At 39.6% G+C, this 26,496-nt stretch overlaps 1 protein-coding gene and 1 non-coding gene across 16 annotated transcripts in view; both read right to left on the minus strand.

The window, feature by feature from the left end:
• Dock3 (dedicator of cytokinesis 3) overlaps window positions 1-26,496 on the minus strand; it is a 351,959-nt gene that overhangs the window by 270,851 nt on the left and 54,612 nt on the right. For all 15 annotated transcript variants that reach the window (XM_076575472.1, XM_076575468.1, XM_076575464.1 and 12 more), the window contains one exon: window positions 5,197-5,252. In XM_076575472.1, coding sequence (XP_076431587.1) covers window positions 5,197-5,252 — 56 coding nt within the window. The remainder of the gene's footprint in view (window positions 1-5,196; window positions 5,253-26,496) is intronic.
• On the minus strand, window positions 1,331-1,434 carry LOC121831188 (U6 spliceosomal RNA). The gene has a single exon (XR_006074573.1). It is a non-coding gene; the product is annotated as a U6 spliceosomal RNA (small nuclear RNA).

The following is a 26,496-nucleotide window of genomic DNA, read 5'->3' on the forward strand; positions in this document are numbered from 1 at the left end:
ATTTCTCTCTCATTTCTCCTTCTGGTAATTACATATTGCATATAATGTTCCCATAAACTTCACAGGCTTTTTTCACTTATTCTCTTTGTCCCATGCACAGATCATTTTGCATATCTACCAATTATTTCACCAAGTATTTCTCTTATTATATTAAAAATGTTATTCTATTGAATGAATATCAACTCAAGTGTGATATTCTTCAGCTCCAGAACTATGTTAAGTTCTTATTTACTTTTCCCTTGTGGTTTCTCTTTATTTGTTGATTATGCTGTTCAGACATTACTTCTCTAATTACCTTATCTGTATCTATTTTCTTATATTTCACTTTTTAAAAGATATTTTAAATTCTTTGTCAGGTAATTCATAGAATTTCATTTTTTAGCATCAGTTACAAGACATCATATCACTTGACTCTTCATATTTCTTGTAAATTTGACTTTTTCTATCAGCAAAATGAAAAATAAAAACAGCTGTCTCCCTTGGTCCTTATGGACTGGCTTTAACAGGGAAAGGTTTTTACCAATCAATCCATCTGAGAATCTGGGAACCTCTCAAATCTTTTCTATGGATATGTATTATTCCTCCATTCTTCCTGAGAGTCTCAAGATTATGAGTCTCCTTGCAATTTGTTCATACTCATAAACAGCCACAGTAAATCACTCATCTCTTTTCCCTAGGGTAGTATACTGAAAAGACCAAGGCACTCTGCTCTTCTCTCCCTCTGAGGAAAAAAAAAAAAACCCTCTGATTGTATGCTCTTTCTCAATCTCACAGAACTATACAGTTCACAAGGAGCTAGCTGCACATCGCTTTCTTCTAAAACACTGAACTGAAAGGCTGGGACACTAGTTGCCTGTTACCCTCTTCTTTACCCCATCTGGGAAGAAGTCTTGATTTTGCACTATTCGTAGTCTTACAGAGCTGTGCAAGCTTCAGTCTGTTGCCACTCCTTTGTTTAGTTGCCTCTGAAAGTTTATGCAGGTAACTTCAGCAGTTGCAGTAAAGTGGGTTAAGATATGTCACTTGGGCAGTGCCCAGAAATGCTAAAGATATTAAGTATATTCTGCTCATTTTATATTGCTTTAGTGGTATAGATCAACTGATGTAAATTCTGTCTTAGCTATCATGAAGAAAGGGATGATTGGGGAAATGAGATTCTTCTTAAAGGTTTCAAAAGTGGCTGTTTCCTGTTTTGTACTCTGTGGAGTCCTGCATTATTTTTATTGGATTCTATATCACTTATAAAAATATATTGCTGTATATGTGATTGTTAAATCAGTGTTTCTGCAAAGGATGAGGGATGGGGTTTCCTTTCTACCTTTTATCTCTTTTAAAATATGAACACTTCATGAATGTGTGTGTCATCCTTGCACAGTGGTTATGCTAATCTTTGTATTGTTCCAATTTTACTGTATGTGCTGCCAAAGTAAGCACTTATTCCACCATCTTGCTGATGCCAAAAAAAACTATCATTGTCTTCCTGGGCTCTGTTCCACCACAGATGACAAACTGAAATTTTCTGGAAGAAAAAAAAGCCAAAATAAACATGAATTCTTCCTGTGTACCTCTGTTCCTTCATGGACCATCGCCTTTAAAGATCCTTACCAAAAGAAAACAAAGCCAACCAGGGCTAGAGAAATCCCCATCTCAAAAAACAAAGTTTAAAAAAAAAAAAAAAGCAAAAGAACCTTTAAAGATCCTGTCTATGTGAGTTGTTCTCCAGTTCCTGCAGGCAGGTTTTTTTTTTTCCCATACTTTATCTGGGTTTTATAACTTCCATTCTGTATAATAACCCTGCTACACATCTAGATAAAACAGTTAATTCTAGGTAGCTTTCTATGATTTATGCAAAGACCTTTGCACTATGCTCCCACAGAGAAAGAGGACATTCAACAAATACGACTGTTCTGAGTAATTCTCTGCATAGCTATAGCCCTTCTGCTTTCCCTAAGCAAACAGAATTCAGGTGTGTATCCTTCTGCTACCAAATTGTCTCCCAAGCCTTCACAGTTGTTAAAAATGAGACACATGGTTCCTGAACTCAAGATGAGTCACTTATCGTGGGAAAGCATTGTCTTGTATTTTCTGAGACACTCTATTTCTGTATCACTACATATTCTCTGTAAGTCCTTCCTTACCTCACTCCCATGGTGCTTCTGCACAGTTTCAGCTCTGTTACAGATCATAGCGCTACAGATCAAGAATATCATTTTTATGTTTTGCCACAGGCCATTTCAACTCGGAAATATATTTTTATAACTTCTAAGATCTATACTTTCCCCATTGTGAGTCTAGATACACCATTTTCCTCATACAACTTCTACATAGTGTTAATACTTTGATAGTCCTTACTTAAAAATTTGAAGTGGCAGGTTATGTCTTCAAAGATTCTGTAATGTAGGATTTTCAAGTTTACACACCTACATACTAGGGTATGTTCATTTCATAAAAAGGAAAGAGGGACGAATAAGAAACATGTCAGGGACTCTAGATGTGGCTCAATGGTAGAGTATTTATCACACACAGAGCTCTGGGTTTACTTCCCAACACACAAAGAAAAAGGGGGGGGGGATAAAGAATTATTTTAATAGTTTATTTATGTCATAATATTGTAATTCTTATACTTCCCAAAAACAAATTTTACCTTGGAAGTCAGACTAGTGATTTGCTAATAATTACCACTTCCAAACCTAACTTTCTGAGCATAATCTTAAGGCTGAGCACATGAACTTTGTCGCACAACCTCCTTTGTCAAAGCTGCAGACATTAGAAAGATATCAAGGGAAAAAATGTGTTTCTTACTGTTCCTATAAACAATTCTCTACTGATGAGAATTGGCTTTAGCATCCAGTTCTCTTTGGCACTGACAGAGTGCCCTTATTGCCACATTACTCATAAATACCACCAGTAGCCCTGTTATCTCCCGTTCTCATGGAGCTCCAATGTCTCAAGACCCATTTCCTCGGGTTCCTAGGATCTGGTATCCCATCTTACTATACTTTGTATCCCAGCCACTTGAGTGGACTGGTATCTGTTGTTATCATTATTTGGTTGGTATCATTATTTCCTCTTTTGTTTTTCACCCTTTAAACATGAGCACAAATAATTTCCTACATTAAATTCCACATCATACTTTTACTAATGTAGTTTATATCTTCATGACTGAACTTTAAATGACTACGTACTCTGATGCTTACTCTCCAGTCAAAAGCTTTCTTAGTTGAAAAGTAAACACTACTTAAATTTTACACTTTAAAATGAATTTTTAAAACTTTAATAACTATAAAATATGACATGACAACAACAATTACCTTAAAAAGAACTCTCAACATGTGAAACAATCAGTGTTAGTATTTGGTATATTTATTTCTCATTTCTTTTCTGTAAAAATTATTTTTTTTCTTTTGTTGTTGTGTAAAATGTCTTTTTAAAGATTTTATTTAAAATTTTTTGTTTTATTGAAAATAGATTTTTTTCTCACATAATATATTCTGATTACAGTTTTCCCTCTCTGTACTCTTCCCAATTTCTCCCCACCTCCCTCCCATCCAGATTCATACCCTTTAAAATAAAAAATGAACAGACACAGCGATCGCCCAATGACAGAGAAATGGATGAGATCTACATGAGCAACCTGGACATGGCGGGGGGGGGGGGGGGGTAATAAAGGGCAAGGGTCGGGGGAAAGAGAGCTTAGGGGAGCAGGAGATCCCAGCTGGATCAAGAACAGAGAGGGAGAACAAGGAAAAAGAGACCATGATAAATGAAGACCCCATGGGAATAGGAAGAAGCAAAATGCTAGAGAGGTCCCCAGAAATCCACAAAGATACCTCCACAATAGACTACTGGCAATGATTGAGAGAAAGCCCGAACTGACCTACTCTGGTGATAGGATGGCCAAATACCCTGTCATGCTAAAAATCTCATCCAATGACTGATGGAAGCAGATGCAGAGATCCACGGCTAGGCCCCAGGTGGAGCTCCAGGAATCCAATCAGCAAGAAAGAGGAGGGAGGGATTGTATGAGCGAGAATTGTTGAGACCAAGATTGGAAAAAGCACAGGGACAAACAGCCAAACTAGTGGAAACACATGAACTATGAACCAATAGCTGAGGAGCCCCCAACTGGATCAGGCCCTCTGGATAAGTGAGACAGTTGATTAGCTTGATCTGTTTGGGAGGCCCCCAGGCAGTGGGACCTGGACCTGTCCTTAGTGCATGAGCTGGCTGTTTGGAACCTGGGTCCTATGCAGGGACATTTTGCTCAGCCTGGGAGGAGAGGACTGAACCTGCCTGGACTGAATCTACCAGGTTGAGATGAATCCCCAGGGGAGTCCTTGCCCTGGAGGAGATGGGAATGGGGAGTGGGATGGGAGGAAGGTGGGGGGATGAGAGGAGGGAGGACAGGGGATTCCATGGCTGATATGTAAAATTAAATCAAATTATAAAATTAAAAAAAAATAAACAGGCTTTTAATGGATAATAATGAAATAAAATATAGTAAGATAAAACAAAACACATTGGAACTGGACAAAACAAACAGAAGAAAAAGAGTCCAAGAAATGGTACAAGAATCAGAGACTCACTCATTCATACATTTAGGAATTCCATAAAAACACTAAACTGTGGTGGCACATGCCTTTAATTCCAGCACTCTGGAGGCAGAAACAGGCAGGTCTCTGTAAATTGAGACCACCCTGGTTTACATAACAAGTGCCAGGCCAGTGAAGGTTAATAGTGAAACCCTGTCTCAAAAACAAACAAAACAAAAAAACTAATTTTTGTTTTTCAAATGTGTGCATAATATATTCATTTTGCATAATAAATTTTCTATCCATAAGGTATACCTTTAAATTTTTTGAATCTCTACTTATAAAGATTTTAAAAGTTTCCTTCACTTTGACATGTAAGAGTGAAATGACAAATTTATCTCTAATACCTAGTCTATAAATAATAATTCCCAAAGTCGTACCTAATATACTTATAAAAGACACTATATATGTTACTGCTTTGACAAAATTTACAGCTAAGGGTATTTATCCAAAATACGATTTAAAAAATTAGAGCTTGGGATTCTATATAACAATAAATGCATATTTTTAAAAATCCTGTCAATATTTTATATAAACTATGAACCAAGTCAGACTTCCTCTGCAACCCCTAATAATTATAAATTAACTTAGGCTAATTACTTACCCTCTATTACTGACAATTGCCTTTTTCAAATGAATATAATTCGCAGGAAAGATTCCCTGTAAAACAAACAAAAAGTCCAGTTAACAAAATATAAATTGTGATTAATATCACATATATATATATATTCAAAGAGAATGGAAATGTAGTAAATATTCTATTAAAACAACCACTTTGCACATCAAGAATACAGAGTTGAAGGAAGAGCATTAGGTTGGGATTTTATGACCATCTATAACTAGATTGTATCCTCAGGAAAAAACTACAGCCTTAAATACTTCATAAATAAAATGTTAAATAATTATAAAGTAGAAATAATCTATGAAATGACTCACAAGCTATAGTACTATATACAGGTCATTTGTGTTCAAAACCCACATCATCATCTTATCAATAACTTACAGTTATCTAGCTTTGAGTTACAGAAACAATTTTAAGACTCTCACTAATATTTAGATTCATTTAAGAATGTACCAGTTTGGCATGGTATGTACTCACTCATAAGTGAATATTAGACACAAAGCAAAGGATAACCAGGCTACAATCCACAACCCCAGAGAAGCTAGGTAAAGAGGAGGACACTAAGAGGGACACACATGGATCGCCCCAGGAAGAGGAAAGGGTTAAGATCCTGGGTAAACTGGGAGGAGGGAATAGAGGGGAGGGGATGGGAGGTGGGAACATGGGGGAGAGATGGGGAGTAAGAACAATAAAAGAGATATCTTGACAGAGTGTACCATTAAGGGGATGAGGAAAAATCTGCAGCTAGGGAAAACCCCAGGAACTCACAAGATTGTCCTCAGCTAAGACTTATAGCAATGGTGGACAGGGTGCTTGAACTAGCCTTCCCCTGCACTCAGACTGGTGTCCACCCTAATTGTCATCATAGAACCTATATCCAGTGACTGATGGAAGCAGATGCAAAGACCCACAGCCAAGCACTTAGCCAAAATACTGGAGTTCAGCTGAAGAAAAAGAGGAAAGATTGTAAGAGCAAGGGGGGTCAGAATCATGATGGGAAAAACCACAGAAATAGCTGACCCAAGCTAGTGGGAGCTCATGGACTCTGGACTGACAGCTGGGGAGCCTGCATAGGAACACACTAGGCCCTCTGAATGTGGGTGAAAGTTCTCTGGCTTGATGTGTTTGTGGGTCCCCTTGCAATGGGACCAGGACTTATTCTGGGTACACGAACTGACTTTTTAGAGCCCATTCCCTATAGTGTAATGCCTTGATGCAGGGGGGAGGAGCTAGGTCCAGGCCCAACTTGATATGACAGCCTGTGTTGACTACCCAAGGGAGGCCTTACCCTCTATGAGGAGTGGTTAGGGGTGGGGTAGGGGTAGGTGGGGGGGGGGAGTGGGAGAAGGAGGAGGGAGCTCGGGGGTTGATATGTAAAAGGAAAGAAAAATCTTTATTAAACACTTTGCACAGCCTTGGTGCAGGGAGGAGGGGCTTGGACCTGCCTCAACTGAATGTACCAGGCTCTGCTGACGCCCAATAGGAGACCTTGCCTTGGAGAAGGTGGGAATGGGGGGTGGATTGAGAGAGAAGGCTGGGGGGTGGGAGGAAGAAGGACAGGGGAATCTGTGGTTGATATGTAAAATGAATAGAAAACCTCTTAAAAAACACGAAAAAAAAATTGGGGTGGGTAGAAAACTTAAGGGAGGGGAAGAATATAAACAAAATACATTTAAATTTAAAAATTGTTTTAAATAATAAAAATAAAAGTAAAATTTTAAAAAGAAAAAAATTGTAAAAAATCAAAAAGAATGCACAAGTTTGGAAGATTTTACAAATAGTTCTGCTTGTACTCTTTTAAAACTATTTTCATTTAGTAAAAAATAATTTTGTGTGTGTGTGTGTGTGTGTGTGTGTGTGTGTGTGTGTGTGTGTATGTGTGTGTGTGTGTGCAGCATTTATGGAGGTCAAGGGACAATTTGTGGGAGTCTCTTGTCTCCTACTATGTGGTTGCTGAGGCTTGAACTCAGGCGGTCAGGTTTAGTGACAGGTATCCTTACCAACACAGAAATACATTCTTTTTAAAAAGCCATTTCAGTTTTCCAACCATTTCAATTTCTCCTAATAAAATTCCTTCAAATAAAACATGAATAACCTAGATACTATTATCCTTTAACCTAGAATATAATAAATTATGCCAACCAATAATATATAAGGCTATCAGCAACTTAGCTATAGTAATTCATTTTACATAACGGCTCATAACAAAAGATGACCTGTACACTGACAAAGAATATTAAATATGAGAGAATATAAAGACTTAGACTATACAACTGCATGCAAAAACAACTAAATGAAGCTCTCATGTATGATAAAATACCCTCCAAGAAAATCTAGATAGAAGAAATAAAGAAGGAAACTACATATTAATAAAGGGAACAATTCATCAGGATGTTATGATTGTAAAAAAAATTTCTAATAAATGTAAGGGTTTCCCAGTAGCATAAACAAACACTAAAGCACATTAAATGTCAGATAAATATTGATGTAATAATATTGGGAGGCTTCACTGTCTCACTAAGAGCCTTAGGTAGGTCCTTGCATCTTAAACCAGTAAAGAGATGTCAGCTTTAAATAATCATACAATAGACTCATTGGATTCAGCACATCTAACTTAAAAAAAAAATATACACCTTTAATCCCAGCACTCGGGAGGCAGAGCCAGGTGGATCTCTGTGAGTTCGAGGCCAGCCTGGGCTACCAAGTGAGCTCCAGGAAAGGCGCAAAGCTACACAGAGAAACCCTGTCTCGAAAAACCAAAAAAAAAATATATATATATGTATATATATATATATATATACATTCTTCTAAGAGACCTAGGGAACCTTCTCTGATATTTATTTTTATCTAGATACCAAAACTAGATACTATAGCCCAGTTTACCTAATTAACATAGATTTAAAAATTCTCAACAAAATATTCAAACAGCAAATTTAAGATCATATTAATTAATATCTTACATTATGGCTTCATCTCTGAGATGCAAGATTGGGTCAACATATGCAAAGTAATAAATGTAATACACTATACAAAAAGATGTAAGGACAGAAATAACAATCACCTCAACAGATACAGAAAAGCCTTTTGACAAAAATGCAATATTATTTCATAATAAAATCCTCCAAAATTAGGATTAGAAGGAACATAACTCAAAATATTAATGGCTGCATGTTTCCTCATCATGATCCTGATGCACTTGCTCATAGAATCCCTCTTCTTTCTCTGACTGACTCCTGGAGCTCTGTCTGGTGATTGGCTGTGGATCTCTGCATCTGCTTCCACCAGTCATCAGAGAAAAGCTCTGTGATGACAGGGTATTCAGCGGTCTGATCTCTGGGGCAATACATGGGACTGGACTAGGCTCTCTGCATGGCTAGACAGTTGTGTAGCTTGATCTACTTGGGGGACCCCTGGCGGTAGGATCAGAATCCATCTCTGGTGCATGAGCAGGCTTTTTAGAGCCCACTACCTAAGATGGGACACTTTGTGCAGTCTTGAGGCAGGGGGAAGGGCTTGAACTTGCCTCTACTGGATGTGCCTCCCCACTGGAGGTCTTGCCTTCTTGTGGATGGGAGAGGGAAGTGAGTTGGGGGGGAGGTGCAGGAGGCAGGAGGAGGGAGGAGAGAAGAGGGGGATCTTTGATTGGTGTGTAAAATGAATGAAAAATTTTCTTTAAAAAGGGGGAAAACGTAGACTAATAGAAAAAATAATAATGACTACATATTACAAGTCTATAAGCTAACATTATACTAAATGGAGAAACTGAGAGCATTTTCTCCAAAATATGAAATGACAAAAAGGGGCCCACTCTTAATATAGTGCTCAGAACTTTAGCTAGACCCATAAGACAGAAAAAAAAGGGGGATACAAATAGGACAGGAAGATGGTAAATCATTCTCTTTGCAGATGACATGATCTTATACTTAAAGGATGCTATGGATGTCACCAGAAAACTCTTAGGTCTGATACTTTCAGCATGCAGCAAAATACTAAAAGCAACATTAAAAAAATCAGTAGTTTTTCTATATATCAATACTAAAGTGATGAAGAAAGAAATTAGGAAAAATAATTCATTTTCAATAGCTTTAAAAAAAATAGGAGGCTGGAGAAAAGACTCCATACTTAAGAGTGTTCTTGCAGAGGAATGGAGTCTGGTTCTCTTCATGTCAGGGGGCTCATAACATCCTTTAAGTCAAGCTCCTGGGAATCTAATGCCCTCTTCTAGGTTCTATGAGCACTGGCACCCATGTATGTATACACACATAGGCACAAAAATAAACATAAATGACAAGATAAATGTTTTTTTTAAGCTGGGAATATAAACCTTATTGGGGAGATTTAAAAAAAAAAACTCTAAAACATTTAATAGTGATACTGATACAGTCACTAGAAAATAAAAACATTTCATGCTTAGAGACTAACTCAATTTAATACTGTGAATAAAATTACTAGAAGAATTCTAAAGATTCAATGCAATCCCCATCAAAATATGAGTGAAATTCCTCATTGAACTGTAAAGATGCATCAACTCAGAGAACTACAATGACCTCAGAAAGACACAACATTCCTTAAAAAAAAAAAAATGACAAATGGGATTACATGGCATCCAAAAGCTTCTTCACAGTAAGTAAAGCAATCCAGACTGAAGGGACTGACTACAGAACAGGAGAAAATCGTTGCCTGCTATATCTCAGATAAGGAACTAATATAATACTTAGGTATGTATTTAAAAAAAACTACAAAAATCAAACAGCAAAAACTAAGTCTTCTGATCAATAAATGGACTAATGAACCAAAAAGACAGTTACCAAAGAAGAAAAACATGTGGCCAATGAATATTTGAAAAGTGTTTAACAGCTTTATGCATTAGAGAAATATAAAATGTAACTCTTTAAGACTGCATTTTACCCTGGCCAAAATAACTATCATCAAGAAAACAAGAGTCAAAAAATGATGTTGAGGACAAAGGAAAATAGGAACCCATATTTACTGCTGTCAAGAATGCAAACTTGTGCAACACTATTAAAATCAGTATGTAAATCTCTCCAAAAGCTAAAAATGGAACTAACATATTGTCAAACTATACTTCTCCTAGGAATATGCACAAAGGATTATTAAGTCCTACTATAGATATACTTACACGCCTATGTTTACTGATGCACTATTCACATTAACAGGAGAACCAACCTACATGTCTCTTAGTTAGGGTTTCTATTGCTGTGAAAAGACACCATGACCATGGCAACTCTTATAAAGAAAAACATTTAATTCGGTGTCTTACAGTTCAGAGGTTCAGTCTATTATCATCATGGTGGGACACGGTGGTGTTCAGGCAGACAAGGTGCTGGAGACAAGAGCTGTGAATTCTACATCTTTGATCCACAGGCAACAGGAAGTAAACTGAGACATTGGGTGTGGCTTGAGCACATATGAGAATTCAAAGCCTATCCCCTACATTGACACACTTCCTCCAACAAGGACACACCTACTCAAACAAAGCCACACCTCCCAATAATGCCACTCTCTATGAGCATATGGTGGCCAATTACGTTCAAACTACCAGAATCTACTCCCTGGCCCCCATAAGGCTGTTGGAATAACATAATGTAATATTCATTTAGCCCAACTTCAAAAGTCCCCATAGGCTATCACAGTCTCAAAAATGTTTTAAAGTCCAAAGTTTAGTCTCTTCTGAGATTCATGCAATCTCTTAAATGTCGTCTTCAATAAAGTAAAAAAAAAAAAAAAAAAAAAAAAAAAAACAGATCACATACTTCCAACATATAATGGCACAAGATATTCATTAACATCCCAAAACGTAGGGAAGGGAGTATGGTAAGGAAATACTGACAGGAGCCATAAGCCTAAGCGACCCTTGACACACATGCTGCCATATTTGAGTTTCTCTCCTCTTTTCTTAGATCTAGGCCTTGCTTAAGTCTCCACAGCACCAGAACCTCTTCCCACAGATACCAGAACCTCTTCTCAGATATCAGGTGACCGCGCTGCAGTTAAGCAATTAGGCAGTTAGACAAGGGTAGATAGATAACCCTCAGAGCAACATTTCCTGCTGGCTGAACAGCCCATAATTAAGTCCCTTCCTGCTCGCAACCCCCATTACTAAGTCCCTTCCTGCTTGCAAGCCCCTTTGCCTACCTATATTTGCCTTGAGAGAAAAATAAAATTTTGGAGCTTGATCAGATGTCCTGTCTTGCTCTCATTCTTTGTGTCTCTTGTCCCTCTCATTTGCTGGCCCTCCCTTGAAGACCCCGCTGGCCGGGGCAAATACTGGACCAAAGTAAGACCAAAAACCATCTGAACAAACTCCAAACTCTGCATCTCCATGTCTGATGTCAAGATGCTCTTTAGATCTCCAACTCCATTCACCTTTGTTGACTGCAACATACTTCTTTCTCTTAAGCTGGTCCCACTCCCTGTTAGCAGTTTTCCTCAGCAGGTATCCCATAGCACTAGCATCTCCAACATCTTAGGGTCTCCAAGACAATCCAGGCTTCAACTTCACAGCTTCACAAAATAACCTGTCTAGGCCTTCAGGGACACCCATGACACATGCCTGGCCTCAGTGGCTTTCCTTAGTCACAGAGGCAAACTCCATAACCCCTTTCTGCTCTCCTTAACTCTAAAGCCAGAACCATGTGACTGAAGCTACAAAGGTTTGTTGCTTGCTGGGGTTGAAACATGCTCCACTCGTTCAATTACATCTTCACCAACTTTGTTTTTGATGGTTACCTTCACTGCCTAAGTTTGGCAGTCCTTGAACTTGCTCTGTAGACCAGGATGGTCTCAAACAGAGATCTGCCAGCCTCTGCCTTCCAAATGCTGGGAATAAAGGTGTGTGCCAACACATCTGCCTCTAGGTTTTTCTTTAATTCCTTTTCACAAGTTAGAAATTTAGCTGGCTGTGATCTTGCCCTGAGGTCATCACTCCCTTTAGTATATTTCTTAATCTGTTTATTTCTCTGAACACAGGATTTAGCTCCATTCCTCTTCCATTCCCTAGCTCCTTTTCTCCTCAGCTTGTTCCTTTTTATTACATATCTTCATTAGAGTTAACACTAATAACCACATGACAGAGTCTATACTAGCTGTGTTGAGATTTCCTCTGCCAGCAGAATTAATGCAAAACTTCACTTTGGCCTCAGGCAACTCTTCAGACAAAGGCAAAAAGCAGCCACTTTCTTCACCAGCTTATCACAAGAATGATCTCTAGGCAGCATAGTAAAATTAGTCTCCTCTGAAACCTCTTGAGCCAGCCCCCCACAGTCCAAACCATTTCAGCACCACTGTCTTCCATACATTAGTATGGCCAATTAAACAGTGCTTAGAACATTCCACTGCTTTCCCAACCCAAAGTACCAAAGTTCAAATTACTCCAAACAAAAACATGATCAGGCCCATCACAGCAACACCCCAGTCCCTGCTACCAATTTCTATCTCAGTTAGGGTTTCTATTGCTATGAAGAGACATCATGACCACAGCAACTCTTTTAAAGGAAAACATTTAATTGGGTGTCTTACAGTTCAGAGGTTCAGTCCATTATCACCATGGTGGGATACGGTGGTGTGCAGGCAGACATGGTGCTGGAGATGGAACTGAGAATTCTATGTTTTTGATCCAAAGGCAACCAGAAGTGAACTGAGGCTCTGGGCATGACTTGAGCCTATGAGACCTCAAAGCCCACCCTCACAGTGACATACTTCCTCTAACAAGGCCATACCTACTCCAACAAAGCCATATCTACTAATAGTGGCACTTCCTATGAGCCTATGGAAGCCATTTACATTCAAACTACCACAATGTCCATAAAAGATGACTGAATAATGAAAATGTGATATATTATATAACAATTAAATTTTATTGTGCCATAAAGGAAAATGAAATCATGACATGCACAGAAAATGGATAGACCTGGACATTATATCTTAGTGAAGTATCCTAGAAAAATAACTATCTTGGTTTTTTCTCTTATATGCACAAGACCTGTACAAGATCAAGCCAATCAACATTCAAGCATGAGTGGGGGAAGAATTTATGAGGCCCCACTGTTAGCCAAAGAGCTATTGGCCATGGCTACTGGGAGGGAGGGTCATATTTCTTTGGGGGTGTGGCTCTGGTAGGTTGCCCATATTCTGGTGAGTGGTTTCACTTCTATTTGAATGCAAGCAGCAATAACTGGCTCAACAGGTTATTGAAAAAAAGGAGTAGAGGAGGAGAAGGAAGAGGAGATGAAGAAAATGGGAAGGTCCAAGAGAGGGGGAAGGGCCAGTTAAGTTGATACTATTAAGATACATAATATACAGGTAAGAAATTGTCAAAGGATAAAATTTTTTTTAAAGTATGTATGAGGATCCTATGGTGAAATATCATTACTTTGTATATTAATCTTTAAAAACTAATAAAAATAGCCAGGTGTTGTGGAACACACCCTTAATTCCAGCACTTGGGAGGCAGAGGCAGGTGGATCTCTGAGTTTGAGGCCAGTCTGGTCTACGTAGTGAGTTCCAAAACAGCCAGGACAAGATCCTGTCTTAAAGAAAAAGTAAGAAAAACCTAATAAATAAATAAAGTTAAAAGCCTCTATTCAGCAAAGGAAACAGTTACCAGTGAAGAAAGAGCCTACATAATGAAGAAAATCTTTGCCAGATTCATCTCATATGAAATTAATAACAAGAATATATTAAGATATATATAGATATATAACCCCAAAAATGAAATACACACAAAAAAATCACCCCAATCAATTTAATCAATAAACAGGTAAGTGAATTGAGTAAACAGCTCTCAAAAGAAGAAAAAAGGTGCAGGATGGTGGTGGCACACACCTTTAATCCAAGTACTCTGGATGCAGAGGCAACTCTGTGAGTTAAAAGCCAGTCTGGTCTACAGAGCAAGTTCCATGACAGCCAAGGCTGTTACACAGAGAAATCCTGTCTCAAAAAATCAAAAGAAAAAAAAAGGGGGGCAAGAGAAGGAGAAGGGGAAGAACATGGGCCTAGAGAGACAACTCAACAATCAAGAGCACTTGCTGCTCTTCTAGAGAACCTGGATTCAGCTCCTAACACCCACATGGCAGCTCACAACCATCTGTAACTCCAGTTCAAGGAGCTCTGATACTCTTCTGGCCTCCATGAACACCAGTCATGCACATGGTACACATAAATACATGCAAGCACTCATATATACACATGAAACAAAAGTAAATAAATCTTTTCCTAAAAAAGAAAAACCGATGGCCAATAAAAATATGGAAAAAAGTTTAATATCCTTAGCTATTATTTTATCTGGTTTTAATGTCAATTTGCCACAAATTAGAATCTCTTGAGTAGGGAGTCTCACCTGAAGAACTGTCCTGATTATTGTGGGAAGACTCAACCCAACTGTGGGTAGCACTTTCTGGTAGGAGCCAACATGGAAAAGGGTACTTTAGAGGAAGTTCATTCTCTCTCTTGCCACTGGGTTGATTTGCACTGTTGTTGCTGCTGCTGCTTCCTTTGCTAACAGCAGAACCACCATTTCTAAGCTTTCATAATGTAATAGAGATCAGCAGCTTTCTAGGAACTTAACAGAGTTCCAGCCCCAGATTGGGACTAGTAAGGCACCACCCCACCTTGTGGACTGAGTGACTACTAGTTGTCACCCCCACACACACTGAAAGAGTTATTCTGGAATTACTCCAACTACTGTGGCACATAGCCTCAAGGACCCAATTCCAGGGTCTCAGCATCTCAGGTGTGATTTGGCTGTTGTTACTATTTTAAAGCTTGTTTAATAGATTCCCCATGGGGAAATGCAAATCAAACTTTGGAGCCTCCCTGACTAATAACTTGTGAGGCAGTATCACACACCTGGCACAGAAATTTTCATTTAATAACCCATGTCTTCTGAGGGAAGGGGGATGGCACATACACAGCATTCGGTATCAAGAGCTTTTCTTGCCTCATTTTAATAGAGAAAGCTGAGATGAATCACAAAGGAAGCAACATCAGCAGAGATGGTGGAAAGGCAGCAGTGGAGCTGCTAGCTGCTTTAATAGCCACATAAGAGGCTGAACCATGAGAGATGAAGGCAACAAAAGCTGAATCTCAATATCTAGGTTTATTAAATAACTACATTAGCAAGGGCTAAGGAATTCCAACTTCCCAGACCTCTGTAAGAGATGTGACTTTTGTAAGCTATGCCCGAACAAGAGCTGCAATACTTATTACCATATAGTTAAGGGTCCTAGTACCTTTACCTTAAACAAGAGCTATAAAATTAGAGAGCTATAAAATTGTCTGCTGCTATCACTCACCACTGTCAAATGCCAAGGGATATAAAAGCTGCCAAAGGCCGGCAAAAGAACTCCCCACCTACACAAAATTTCTACTCAGAGAAAAAGGACCCCATCAAAATGATACACAGAAAGCACAAAAAAGGTGCTTACAATAAAGGCTTAAGGAAATCTCAACAATAAACTACCAGTTCCAATGATGTTTAACTGTACCTGTGCAGGGATTCTAAATTTTGCGTTCAGCCTGGGTTACCCACTGAATTTGAGGCTAGCTTGAGCTAAATAGAACGACCCTGTCTCAGAAAATGAACAACGCACTTCCCACCCAGTACTTTACACTAGTTAACAATGCTAAACTGTACCACACAACCTTGAGTCATCGTTCCCCAGTTATACTCACTACAGTACTGTAGAGTACACTTCAGAAAGCATCTATAAAGTCATCATTATGTATCTTTAATAACAGTTTCTCTTGTAAGTCTTATACTGTGTTCTATGGCTTTTTTGTCCCTTCTTGTGTTGAAGTCCTCAGGGTGGCACTACTGGGGGGCAACCAGTTCTTCAGAAAGTAAAGCCCCTGGGAGGTCATTGAGGGCAAGAACCCATGGGAGATTCTGGTGTTCTGACTTCCCTGCTTTGCTTTCTGGCTCATATGATGTATAAAGTGCTTGGCCATATGCTCCCTGGCCATTGCCATTTAGCACAACCATCTGAACAGCTCAATGGAATAGGCTGCCTGATCATGGACTTGAAGATCTAAAACTATGTGCCAAAATAAACCTCTTTATTAAGCTAATTATCTTGTGTACTTCATTACAGTGACAGAAAGTTAAACTACTGTGTGACAATAGCACACACGCAGCTCTGCTGAATCATGGAGTCCCTGTTAGCATCGAGAAGACTAAAGATCTTACCATTCTCTGTACTCGTTGGCATATAATACACTAAACATGAATGTGACTTACTTTTCCTTTCATACTAACCATCATTCTCTTAACATTGTACTCTAGTTGGCTTGCATTATTTGTTGTTTCTTGAATATGCCTTGTAAATTTTTCTACCATACAAAATATTCTATAAGGCCCCTTTCCTAACTCATGTAATTCTAGGCATCTGTTGATAATTAGTGTATGAAGGATGCTTGTTAAAATTACAAAATGGAAGTAAATATCAACTCTTGGAACTGTTAGTTTTTCCCTCTTCAGTATATGCTTTGACATGCTGGAGCTCATGAAGGGACTGGTCCTGCAGAACCATAGCTACAGGATCGCTATGACTCAAGACCACCCCAGGATATCTGAGAGGAGTTTCAGTGAGGGTAGAGTATTGATGGTGTACCAGAAGCCAGAGGCCTGGAACGTAACCAACAACTCATTACACAACAAACATTTGCAAGTAAAGCTTTTTGGACAAAAGGGTCTACTGTGTGACATACCACAGTTACCAATGTCACTAAGACAAATGAAGAGGTGACAGAGAGGCAGGAAAAATGGAAAAGCAAAGTGTTTTTGGTTTGTTTGTTGTTTTCTCTTTTGTTTTTTATGGGTTTGTTTTTTGATTAATATTTTACTTGGTTGTTTTTGGGTTTTTTTATTGCCTTTTGAATTTTCCAGTTCGGGGGAACACTACAAGGATGAAGGGTGGATGCAGAGGAACTGGGAAGTAGGTGGGACCGGGGTGCATGGTGTGAAATTTCCAAAGAATCAACAAAAAATTATGTTATAAATAAATGAGATCAACTGTCAGCCAAGAAATCCTTACTGTCAACTTGCTAAAACTGTCTTCTTAGTGGCTGTTTTAGACACAATCACTGTTGGCTAGTCATACCGACTTGGGTGGCAGAAGTGGCTTTCCCTCTCCTGAGGAGCTCCAATAACCAGGTCCCACCCCTGAGGTGGTCCAAGGGCCAGGCCCTGCCCCCAGACTTCTCTAATGGCTGTAACAGTCATTCCCAAAACCCAGAGGTGAGACAATGGTCACATCATGCCCTACAGAAAAAAAAAAAAATCCCAACAATCTCTGAGCTTGCCCCAAGATCAGGCCACATAATCCCTCCATTCTCAAGCCATTCTGGAAAGCTCCACCCACAAGAAATGCCATATAACACTGTCTTCTGTTGAGTTCTCCGCTGCATCTCACCTGAGCAGAGGCAACCACCCTCCTGGGTTTTTCCCTCCCAACAAATCTCTTGTGTGTGTGAGATTTGTTGTATGGTATGACTTTGTAGTATTCCTTGGCTCCCAACTGCCAGGATACCTTTCCTATCTGAGCAGTAATACTCATAGCCACTCTGAGAACACTCCAACAGATGTAGAGGGCCATTACAACCATAACATGGCTGAAGAATAACCACTCCAGACACCTTGCTTAGAAAGCAGCACTCCAGAAGACTACAGTCATTTTCATCATACTACACGAGAGGGAGCACTTCCCTCAGTGGTCCAGCTAAAGAATTCTGATTAGCGTAACTACAATCCTTCATTTGCATGAATGGTTACCCTCTCCTGACTATATAAACACACTATCTGAAAGACACCCGTATTGGCCCTGGTGTTGCAAAATTAGGCATAATAAAAGGCTTCTTCCTGATGGGATCTGGATTTTTATCATAAAATAAAGGCTCAGCTGATAGAAAAGAAAAAGACAAAAGAAAAATGGGTGGTAGCAATGGCAAGTGGCAATGACGGCAACAGCCAGAGTAGCAGTAGTAGTAACAGAAACAGAAGACTGGCAAGAAAGTAACTAAAAAGTTCCAGAGAAAGGTCAGTGGCAGAAATGGTGAGAAAGAGATACCCAAAAGGACAAAAATGGTACAAGTACAGAAATGGCTATGCAGAGCCAAAGGCAAGAGATCTGGGGCAATGATTACTGGAAGAATTCCAAGGAATTGCCAAACTCTAGGATCTTGACACCCAAAGCCCAAGAAATACATACTAACTGCTGTTAGAAGCCATGGGTCTATCACCCAGGGCTTTGGAAACTATGACAGTAGCTGATAATGAGTGCTGCTGCCACTACCTACTGCTAAAAGCTGAAGACAGGACAGATAGCTCAGTAGGTAAAGGCACTTGACACCAAGTCTGACAGATAATCTGAGTTCTCTCGAGGACCCACATGGTGGAAGGAGAGAACTGACTCCCATAAGTTGTCTTCTGAAAACACACAGATATACTTTTTTAAGATGAGGTTTATACTAGCTACCAATTAAAGGTCTCTTGCAATCAAAGTCTAGAAAAATAAAGTTGCAACCTGAGCAAAAGACACTGGCCTATAATCTAGCACCACAAGCTACTAGTCCTCGGAACATGGAGCTATAAGCATGTCAACTAAATCCATAAGTCTTTGGCACCCAAAGATTCAGTTCTGTTACACTAGAAGAGCCTCACCTATTAGTGATTGTGATCTCGATCTCTCTCTCTCTCTCTCTCTCTCTCTCTCTGCCACAGAGCACATGTAGATGTCAGATGACATCAGGTGTCACAGGCTTGGCCTTTCACTGTTTGTTTCTCTTATTCACTGTTGTGTGTGCCAATCTTCCAGAAACACTCTTTCGCGCCCCCATCTCCCAGTAGGAGTACACTGGGTTTACAGGCATGTGCACTACTGCTTCTGGCTTTTTACGTGGGTTCAGGGATCTAAATTCAGGTCATCAGATTGCACAATAAGCACCTGACCAATGAGCCATCTCCCCAGCCTCTAATTAAAATTTCTGTGTGACTGGGAAAGAGCCAGCTGACAGGCATTACTATCAGTCTTTTACTCTATCTAAGAGAATGTATGCTTGAAGAAAATGCCCAAAGCCTTTAGTTTTCACTCAAACTTTATTCAACAATAGAAGGCAAATGTATAAATATTAAAAGTTCTTTGTCCAAAATATATAACTTGGAAAACATCAGAGAATGCAAAGTGTAAAAAATATTGATAGAATGAATATGGAAAAATAATCACAATAAAACAAGTCTATAAACATATATATGTATATATTTCAGTATAACAATAGTAATTAAAGAAAAAAGGCTATGAATTTGAGAGGAGGTAGGAAGGACATGGAAGGGGCTGGAGGAAAGGGGGAAATTATATATTTAGGTTTTAATTAAAAAAACTTACTTTTTTATCTAGGTGTGGTGGTGTAGTGGCACATGCCTTTTAATATTAGCACTCAGGAGGCAGAGGCAAGAAGATCCCTATGAATTCGAGGCCAGTCTAGTCTACAGAATGAGTTCCAGGACAGCCAGGGCTACACAGAAAGACCCCATCTCAAAAAAAAAAAATTAATTTTTAAAAGTCTAAATAAAAATAAGACTCACACTAGTAACTACTACTAAGACATTTACTCTTTAGATATTGCTGACACAGAATAACCAAAATAAGTAATTTATTTATGTACACATTTAAGCTGGAAAGAGATTAATTTTGGAGAGTTATATTCAATGTACACCTCTGCTATGGGATAGTCTGATTGGTCAATAAATAAAACACTGATTGGCCAGTAGCTAGGCAGGAAGTATAGGCGGGACTAACAGAGAGGAGAGAAGAAAGAACAGGAAGGCGGAAGGAGTCACTGCCAGCTGCCACCATGACAAGCAGCATGTGAAGACGCCGGTAAGCCATGACCCACGTGGCAAGGTATAGATTTATGGAAATGGATTAATTTAAGCTATAAGAACAGTTAGCAAGAAGCCTGCCACGGTCGTACAGTTTGTAAGCAATATAAGTCTCTGTGTTTACTTGGTTGGGTCTGAGCGGCTATGGGACTGGCGGGTGACAGAGATTTGTCCTGACTGTGGGTAAGGCAAGAAAACTCTAGCTACACACCTCTGCATTGAAAATTTTGATATTTATCTATTTATTATTTATTTGTAAAAAGTATTTATTAGGAGCTAGACAGATAACTCAGTGGTTAAGAGCACTGGTTGATCTTCTAAAGCACCTGGGTTCAATTCCAAGAACCCACATGGCAGCTCACAACCATCTGTAACTCCAGTTCCAGTGAATCTAATGTCCTCTTCTCACCTCCACAGGTAACAAGTATGCAAAGCACAGACAAACATGCAAACAAAAAGACATACATATAAAATATTTTTTTTAAATTTTGAAGTAATTACTGATACAATTTAACATTCTTAGTGTTTACATGACAGCACATGGTCAAGAGTGGATGATTCAGGTGTATACATGATCTTTCTATATTAAGTAGGTAGGTACCGTTCATATAAACTTTCAGTAACAGACGAAAGATAATGAAATGAAAGATGCATAAACAATGTCTAAATGGAGAGGATTTTGTGGCTGATGCAATAATGCTGTAAGTCATATATAAAATAGGTACTTCAAAAAAAAAAAAAACCTAGGATAGCTAAAAGAATCCTATATAATAAAGCAACCTCTGGAGGCATCATGATCCTTGTTCTTAAGCTCTACTATAGAGCTATAGTAATAAAAACAGCTTGGTACTGGCATAAAAACCAACATGTGAACCAATGGAATCGAATTGAAGACCCTGACATTAATTCACACACCTATGAACATATGATTTTCGACAAAGAGGCCAAAACTGTACCATGGGAAAAAGAAAGCATCTTCAACAAATGGTGCTGGCATAACTGGATGTCAACATGTAGAAGATTGCAAATAGATCCATATCTGTCGCCATGCACAAAACTCAAGTCCAAGCATATCAAAGACCACAACATAAATCCAGTTACACTGAACTTGATAGAAGAGAAAGTAGGAAGTAGTCTGGAACACATTGGCATAGGAACCACTTCCTAAATATAACACCAGTAGCACAGACACTGAGAGCAACAATTAATAAATGGGACCTCCTGAAACTAAGAAGCTTTGTAGAGTAAAGGACATGGTCAATAAGACCAAATGACAGCCTACAGAATGGGAAAAGATCTTCACCAACCCCACATCTGACAGTGGGCTGATCTCCAAAATATATAAAGAACTCAAAAAGCTAGACATCAAAATACTGAACAATCCAATTTAAAAATGGGCTACAGAGCTTAACAGACAATTCTCAACAGAAGAATCTCAAATGGCTGAAAGGCATTTAAGGAATTGCTCAACATCTTTAGTCATCAGGGAAATGAAAATCAAAACAACTCTGAGATATCATCTTACACCTGTCAGAATGGCTAAGATCAAAAACACTGAAGACAGTTTACATTGGAGAGGATGTGGAAAAAGGGGAACACTCCTCCACTGTTAGTGGGAAAGCAAACTTGTACAGCCACTCTGGAAATCAGTATGGCGGTTTCTCAGAAAATCGAAAATAAGTCTTCCTCAAGACCCAGTTATACCACTCTTGGGCATACACCTGTAGCAGGAATCTTAAAAGTTCTTATTAATAAAATCAAACCCGAGGCCAGTTATTGGGGTCAATGCTGGTAGATCAGAGAGACAGAACAAGCCACAGCTATCTCACCTCACCAGTTCCTCAGTTGATCCTGTTTCCTCAGACTGGAAGCTTCTGAGTCCTCATCCGGAATGGGTCTCAGCTGAATTACTGCTCAAAAGCCTGAATGCTTAACCAGCCAAAATCTTCTAGTTTCTGGTCCTCACACCTTATATATCTTTTTGCTTTCTACCACCACTCCCTGGGATTAAAGGCTGGCTTTCTGGGATTAAAGGCGTGTGTCACCATGCTTAGCTATTTCCAATGTGGCCTTGAACTCACAGAGATCCAGAGGGATTTCTATCTCTGGAATGCTAGGATTAAAGGTGTGAGTGCCACCATTTTCTAGCCTTTGTATCTAGTGGCTGTCTGTTCTCTGACCCCAGATAAATTTATTAAGGTACACAATATTTTGGGGAACACAATACCACCACATACACCCAAGGAATGCTCAATCTCACCACAAGGACACATGCTCAACTATGGTCATATCAGCATTATTCATAATAGCCAGAACCTGGAAACAACCTAGATGCCCCTGAACTCAAGAATGGATAAAGAAAATGTAGCACATATATACAATGGAGTACTACTCAGCAGTAAAAAAAAACAATGATATCATGAAATTTGCAGGCAAATGGATGGATCTAGAAAATATCATCTTGAGTGAGATAACCCAGACTCAGAAGAACAAACATAGTGTGTACTTACTCATAAGTGGATACTAAATGGGAGGGAAGGGACGGCCACACTGCAACCCACAACTCCAGAGAGGCTAGATAACAGGAAAAGACCCTAAGAGGGACACATGGATGACCTTGTGAAGGAGAAGTGGATAAGATCTACATGAGCAGACTGGATATAGGGGGGGTGGCAGAGGGCAAGGAGTGGGGGAAGATAACATAGGGAAATGGGAGGATCAAGCTGGAACAGGGACAGAGTGGGAGGGCAGGGAGGAAAATACCATGATAGATGAGGACATCATAGGAATAGGAAGAGACAGGGTGCTGGGGAGGCTCTCAAGAATCCACAAGGTTGACCCCACCTTGGTCTGCTGGCACGGTCCAGACGGTTCCTGGACCATTCTACTCTGGTGACCAGCCTAGCAAATAACCTAGCTGTCATCATAGAGCCTTTGTCCAGTGACAGATGGAGGCAGATACAGAGATCCATGGCCAGGCACCAAACTGAGCTCCAGGAATCCAATTGATGAGAGAGAGGAGAGATACTGTAGGCGAGGGACATTGAGATCATGATGGGAGGATGTGCAGAGATGACCGGCCACACTAGTGGAAACCCATGACCTGTGGACTGGTGGCTACGGAGCCCCCATGGGACTGGACTAGGCCCTCTGGATATGGAAGACAGTTGTTTGGCTCAAACTGTTTGGGGGGCACCAAGGCAGGGGGATCGGGATCTGTCCCTGGTGTATGGGTAGGCTTCTGGGAATCTGGTGCATGTGGTGTGACACCTTGCACAGCCTTGGTGCAGTGGGAAGGGGCTTGGACCTGCCTAGGCTCAGTGTGCTGGGCTCTGCTGACTCGATTTGAGGAATGTGGGGTTGAGGGGTGGCTTGGGAAAGAGAACTAGGGGGTTGGAGAGGGGAGGAGGGGGGTTTGTGGATAGTATGTACAGTAAGTAGAAAATTTCTTCATAAAGAAAAATGAAAATAAAATAAAATGGGTACTTCGGGAACATTTGAAATTTTCTACTAAATAGTCCAGCAAACGAACCCAAGGTTTTCTTCTGTCCTCCACACACATGTGCACATATTACCCATTAAAGGAAGGTTAATACTAACTTAATAATACACTGATTATGTTTGTATTAATCAGGAGTTAAGAATCTTGGGCTCGCCGAGCGGTGGTGACGCACGCCTTTAATCCCAGCACTCAGGAGGCAGAGGCAGGCGGATCTCTGTGAGTTCGAGGCCAGCCTGGTCTACAGAGTGAGTTCCAGGAAAGGCACAAAACTACACAGAGAAACCCTGTCTCGGAAAAAAAAAAAAAAAAAAAAAAAAGAATCTTGGGCTGGAGTTGGGTACTTGCCTAGCCTGCCTGAAGCTCTGAATTCAATCCCAAGTAACTACAAAAAAAGAGAAGTCTTGAATCTTATTTGCTATGACAGAAATGAAGAAATTTTTACGTAATTCAGAGAAATTTTCAGATAATCCCTTTTTTAAATGAAATAAATGTATAAATCTACATTTATCAGAGTCCCAGACCTAAAACATGATGAAAGCACAACTCTCACATATATCATTACATCAGATGTAAGAAATTGTTTCTTGAATGTTTCTAATGTATGTTTTAAGCATTGAGCATATTATAGGCATGATTCCATGTTTTATTCAGACTGTGTATGAACTTTGTTGAAAAGCAAAACTAAACTGTTTTTAATGTGTTTTGAAAGGGCATACCATTCAAACTTAAGATACAAGTACTTATTGCTAGTAAATGCTACAGTCACCTAACATCTAGTAGAAAGTTGAAATTATCAAAATACACAATCACAGCAATACTACATTTGTGTAAAGAAAGTAATGAAATTTGATTTAGACACACACACAAAAAGTTATAACACTGCTTAGTGTAACTTTTCTGTTCAATTGGCTGTCAAATTGAACACAAAATAGCTCTCTCACAAAATCCAAATAACTATATCATAATGAAAAGAATTTAGAAACAGGTATAGGAGTCTGAGCACTTTTTGTAATTCTAAAATAAATATAGTTACCTTTTTGGAGAAGTCAGTTAAAAATGTAGAAGAAGGGAGACTCTAAGACTATGTGGAGAAACCCAATTATCATAATTCAGTGGTTCAAACATGAACAGCTAATTTAGGGAGTTTCTATTTGCACATTACTTTTAGAATCATGACCAAACTGCCAAAAGCTAAAATATGAATACATAAGAGCTGTTAGAAAACAATGGAAGGCTATCATTTATATCATATGCTATTTATCTTGATATTTGGGATCTGTGCCACCTTTCTAACTTGATTCCATTACTAGTATTTTGATATCAGAGTGAAGAAAGTAGTCACTGAATTAACTGTTTTGTTACTAAGTTTTGAATTAATGTACAATGTATCATTCCAAATCTTTTTTTTTTTTTACTTCTTTTGATTCTTTGTGGATTTCACATCATGCATCCTGATCCCATTCACCTCCCTATCCCCTTGCTTCCACCCTCTGTCCTTGCAACCCCCTCCCCAAAACAAAATTTAAAAATAAAATCAAAAACAAATGAACAAACAAACAAAACAAAAATATTGGCATGGAAACTATTATGTGGCCCAGTGAGTCACACAATACACCCTTTAGTCCGCACATCTCTACTTGTAAGAGTTCATTGCAATGAGTCTTTGGTCTGGCTTGGTATCTCTGGCTTCTGCTACACCCTCTTACTGGGCCTTCACTGGGACTCCTCTTGGATATCCTGTTACTTTGTGTCATGGAGATCCTGCAGCTTTGGATCTGCAGGTCTGGCCCCTTCACATGCTCCAGCAGTTCATAGATGAGGTGGGTGTTAGGGTAGGCTACCTCTTAGTCCTGGTACTGGGCCAGGGTGGTAGACGGGTTGGTCAGCTTGCCAGCTTTCCCTAAACATCACTACCGGGGTAAGCCCTCCAGCAGTGCCCCAGTAGTACCCAATGTAGCAGACAGCAAGGAGCAGGGCCAGTACTCCTGCTCTCACACCGTCAGGTCCAGCTCACCCACACTCACACCACAGGGCCAACTCTACTGTTTTGCCCAGGTGAGGTGCAGGGCCAGAGCTTCCATTCTCATGCCTGAGGTTGGTTCTCCTGCCTGTCACAGGTGGCAGGTGGGAAGAGGGCACAAATTCCCTTACCCTTGCCATTCCATGGCATATGAGGGAGGGAGAGGGGACAGCTCTCCAGCTCTCTCACATACAGGCTCAACTCACCTGAGCCCCCACCAACAGGGTCAGCTCTAGAGAGAGGGAGCCATCTGCCAAGACAGCCAGACAACTAGAGCTATAAGTAATTTTTTTTTTTTTTTTTTTTTTTTTTGGTTTTTCGAGACAGGGTTTCTCTGCGTAGCTTTGCGCCTTTCCTGGAGCTCACTTGGTAGCCCAGGCTGGCCTCGAACTCACAGAGATCCGCCTGGCTCTGCCTCCCGAGTGCTGGGATTAAAGGCGTGCGCCACCACCGCCCGGCAAGCTATAAGTAATCTTACAAGCATTAAAATAATAGTCAGCTCACCCTATCGAACCATAGTATCATGACAGATAAAATGGTTATTCATTTAATTCATGATAATTTGAAGTACTTTATTATCAATGAACAACTAACCAAAATAATTACGTTTAGGGCTGGGGAGAAAACTCAATATATGTAAAGTGCCTGACTTGCAAATACATGGACCTAAGTTTGATCCTCAGAACATACATGAAAACAGCTGGGTACAGTGGCACACTTGTAATCTCAGAGCTGAAGAGGCTGAGCAAGTAGATTCTTGGGATTCTCTTGCCAGCCATTCTCACAACTACATGGAATTCCAAGCCAGTGAAAGACACTGTCTCAAAAACATAAAATAAAATAATAAAATAAAATGTAGACAGC

This window comes from Peromyscus maniculatus, chromosome 7 (genome assembly GCF_049852395.1).
Source record: "Peromyscus maniculatus bairdii isolate BWxNUB_F1_BW_parent chromosome 7, HU_Pman_BW_mat_3.1, whole genome shotgun sequence".
Classification (NCBI taxonomy): Eukaryota; Metazoa; Chordata; class Mammalia; order Rodentia; family Cricetidae; genus Peromyscus; species Peromyscus maniculatus.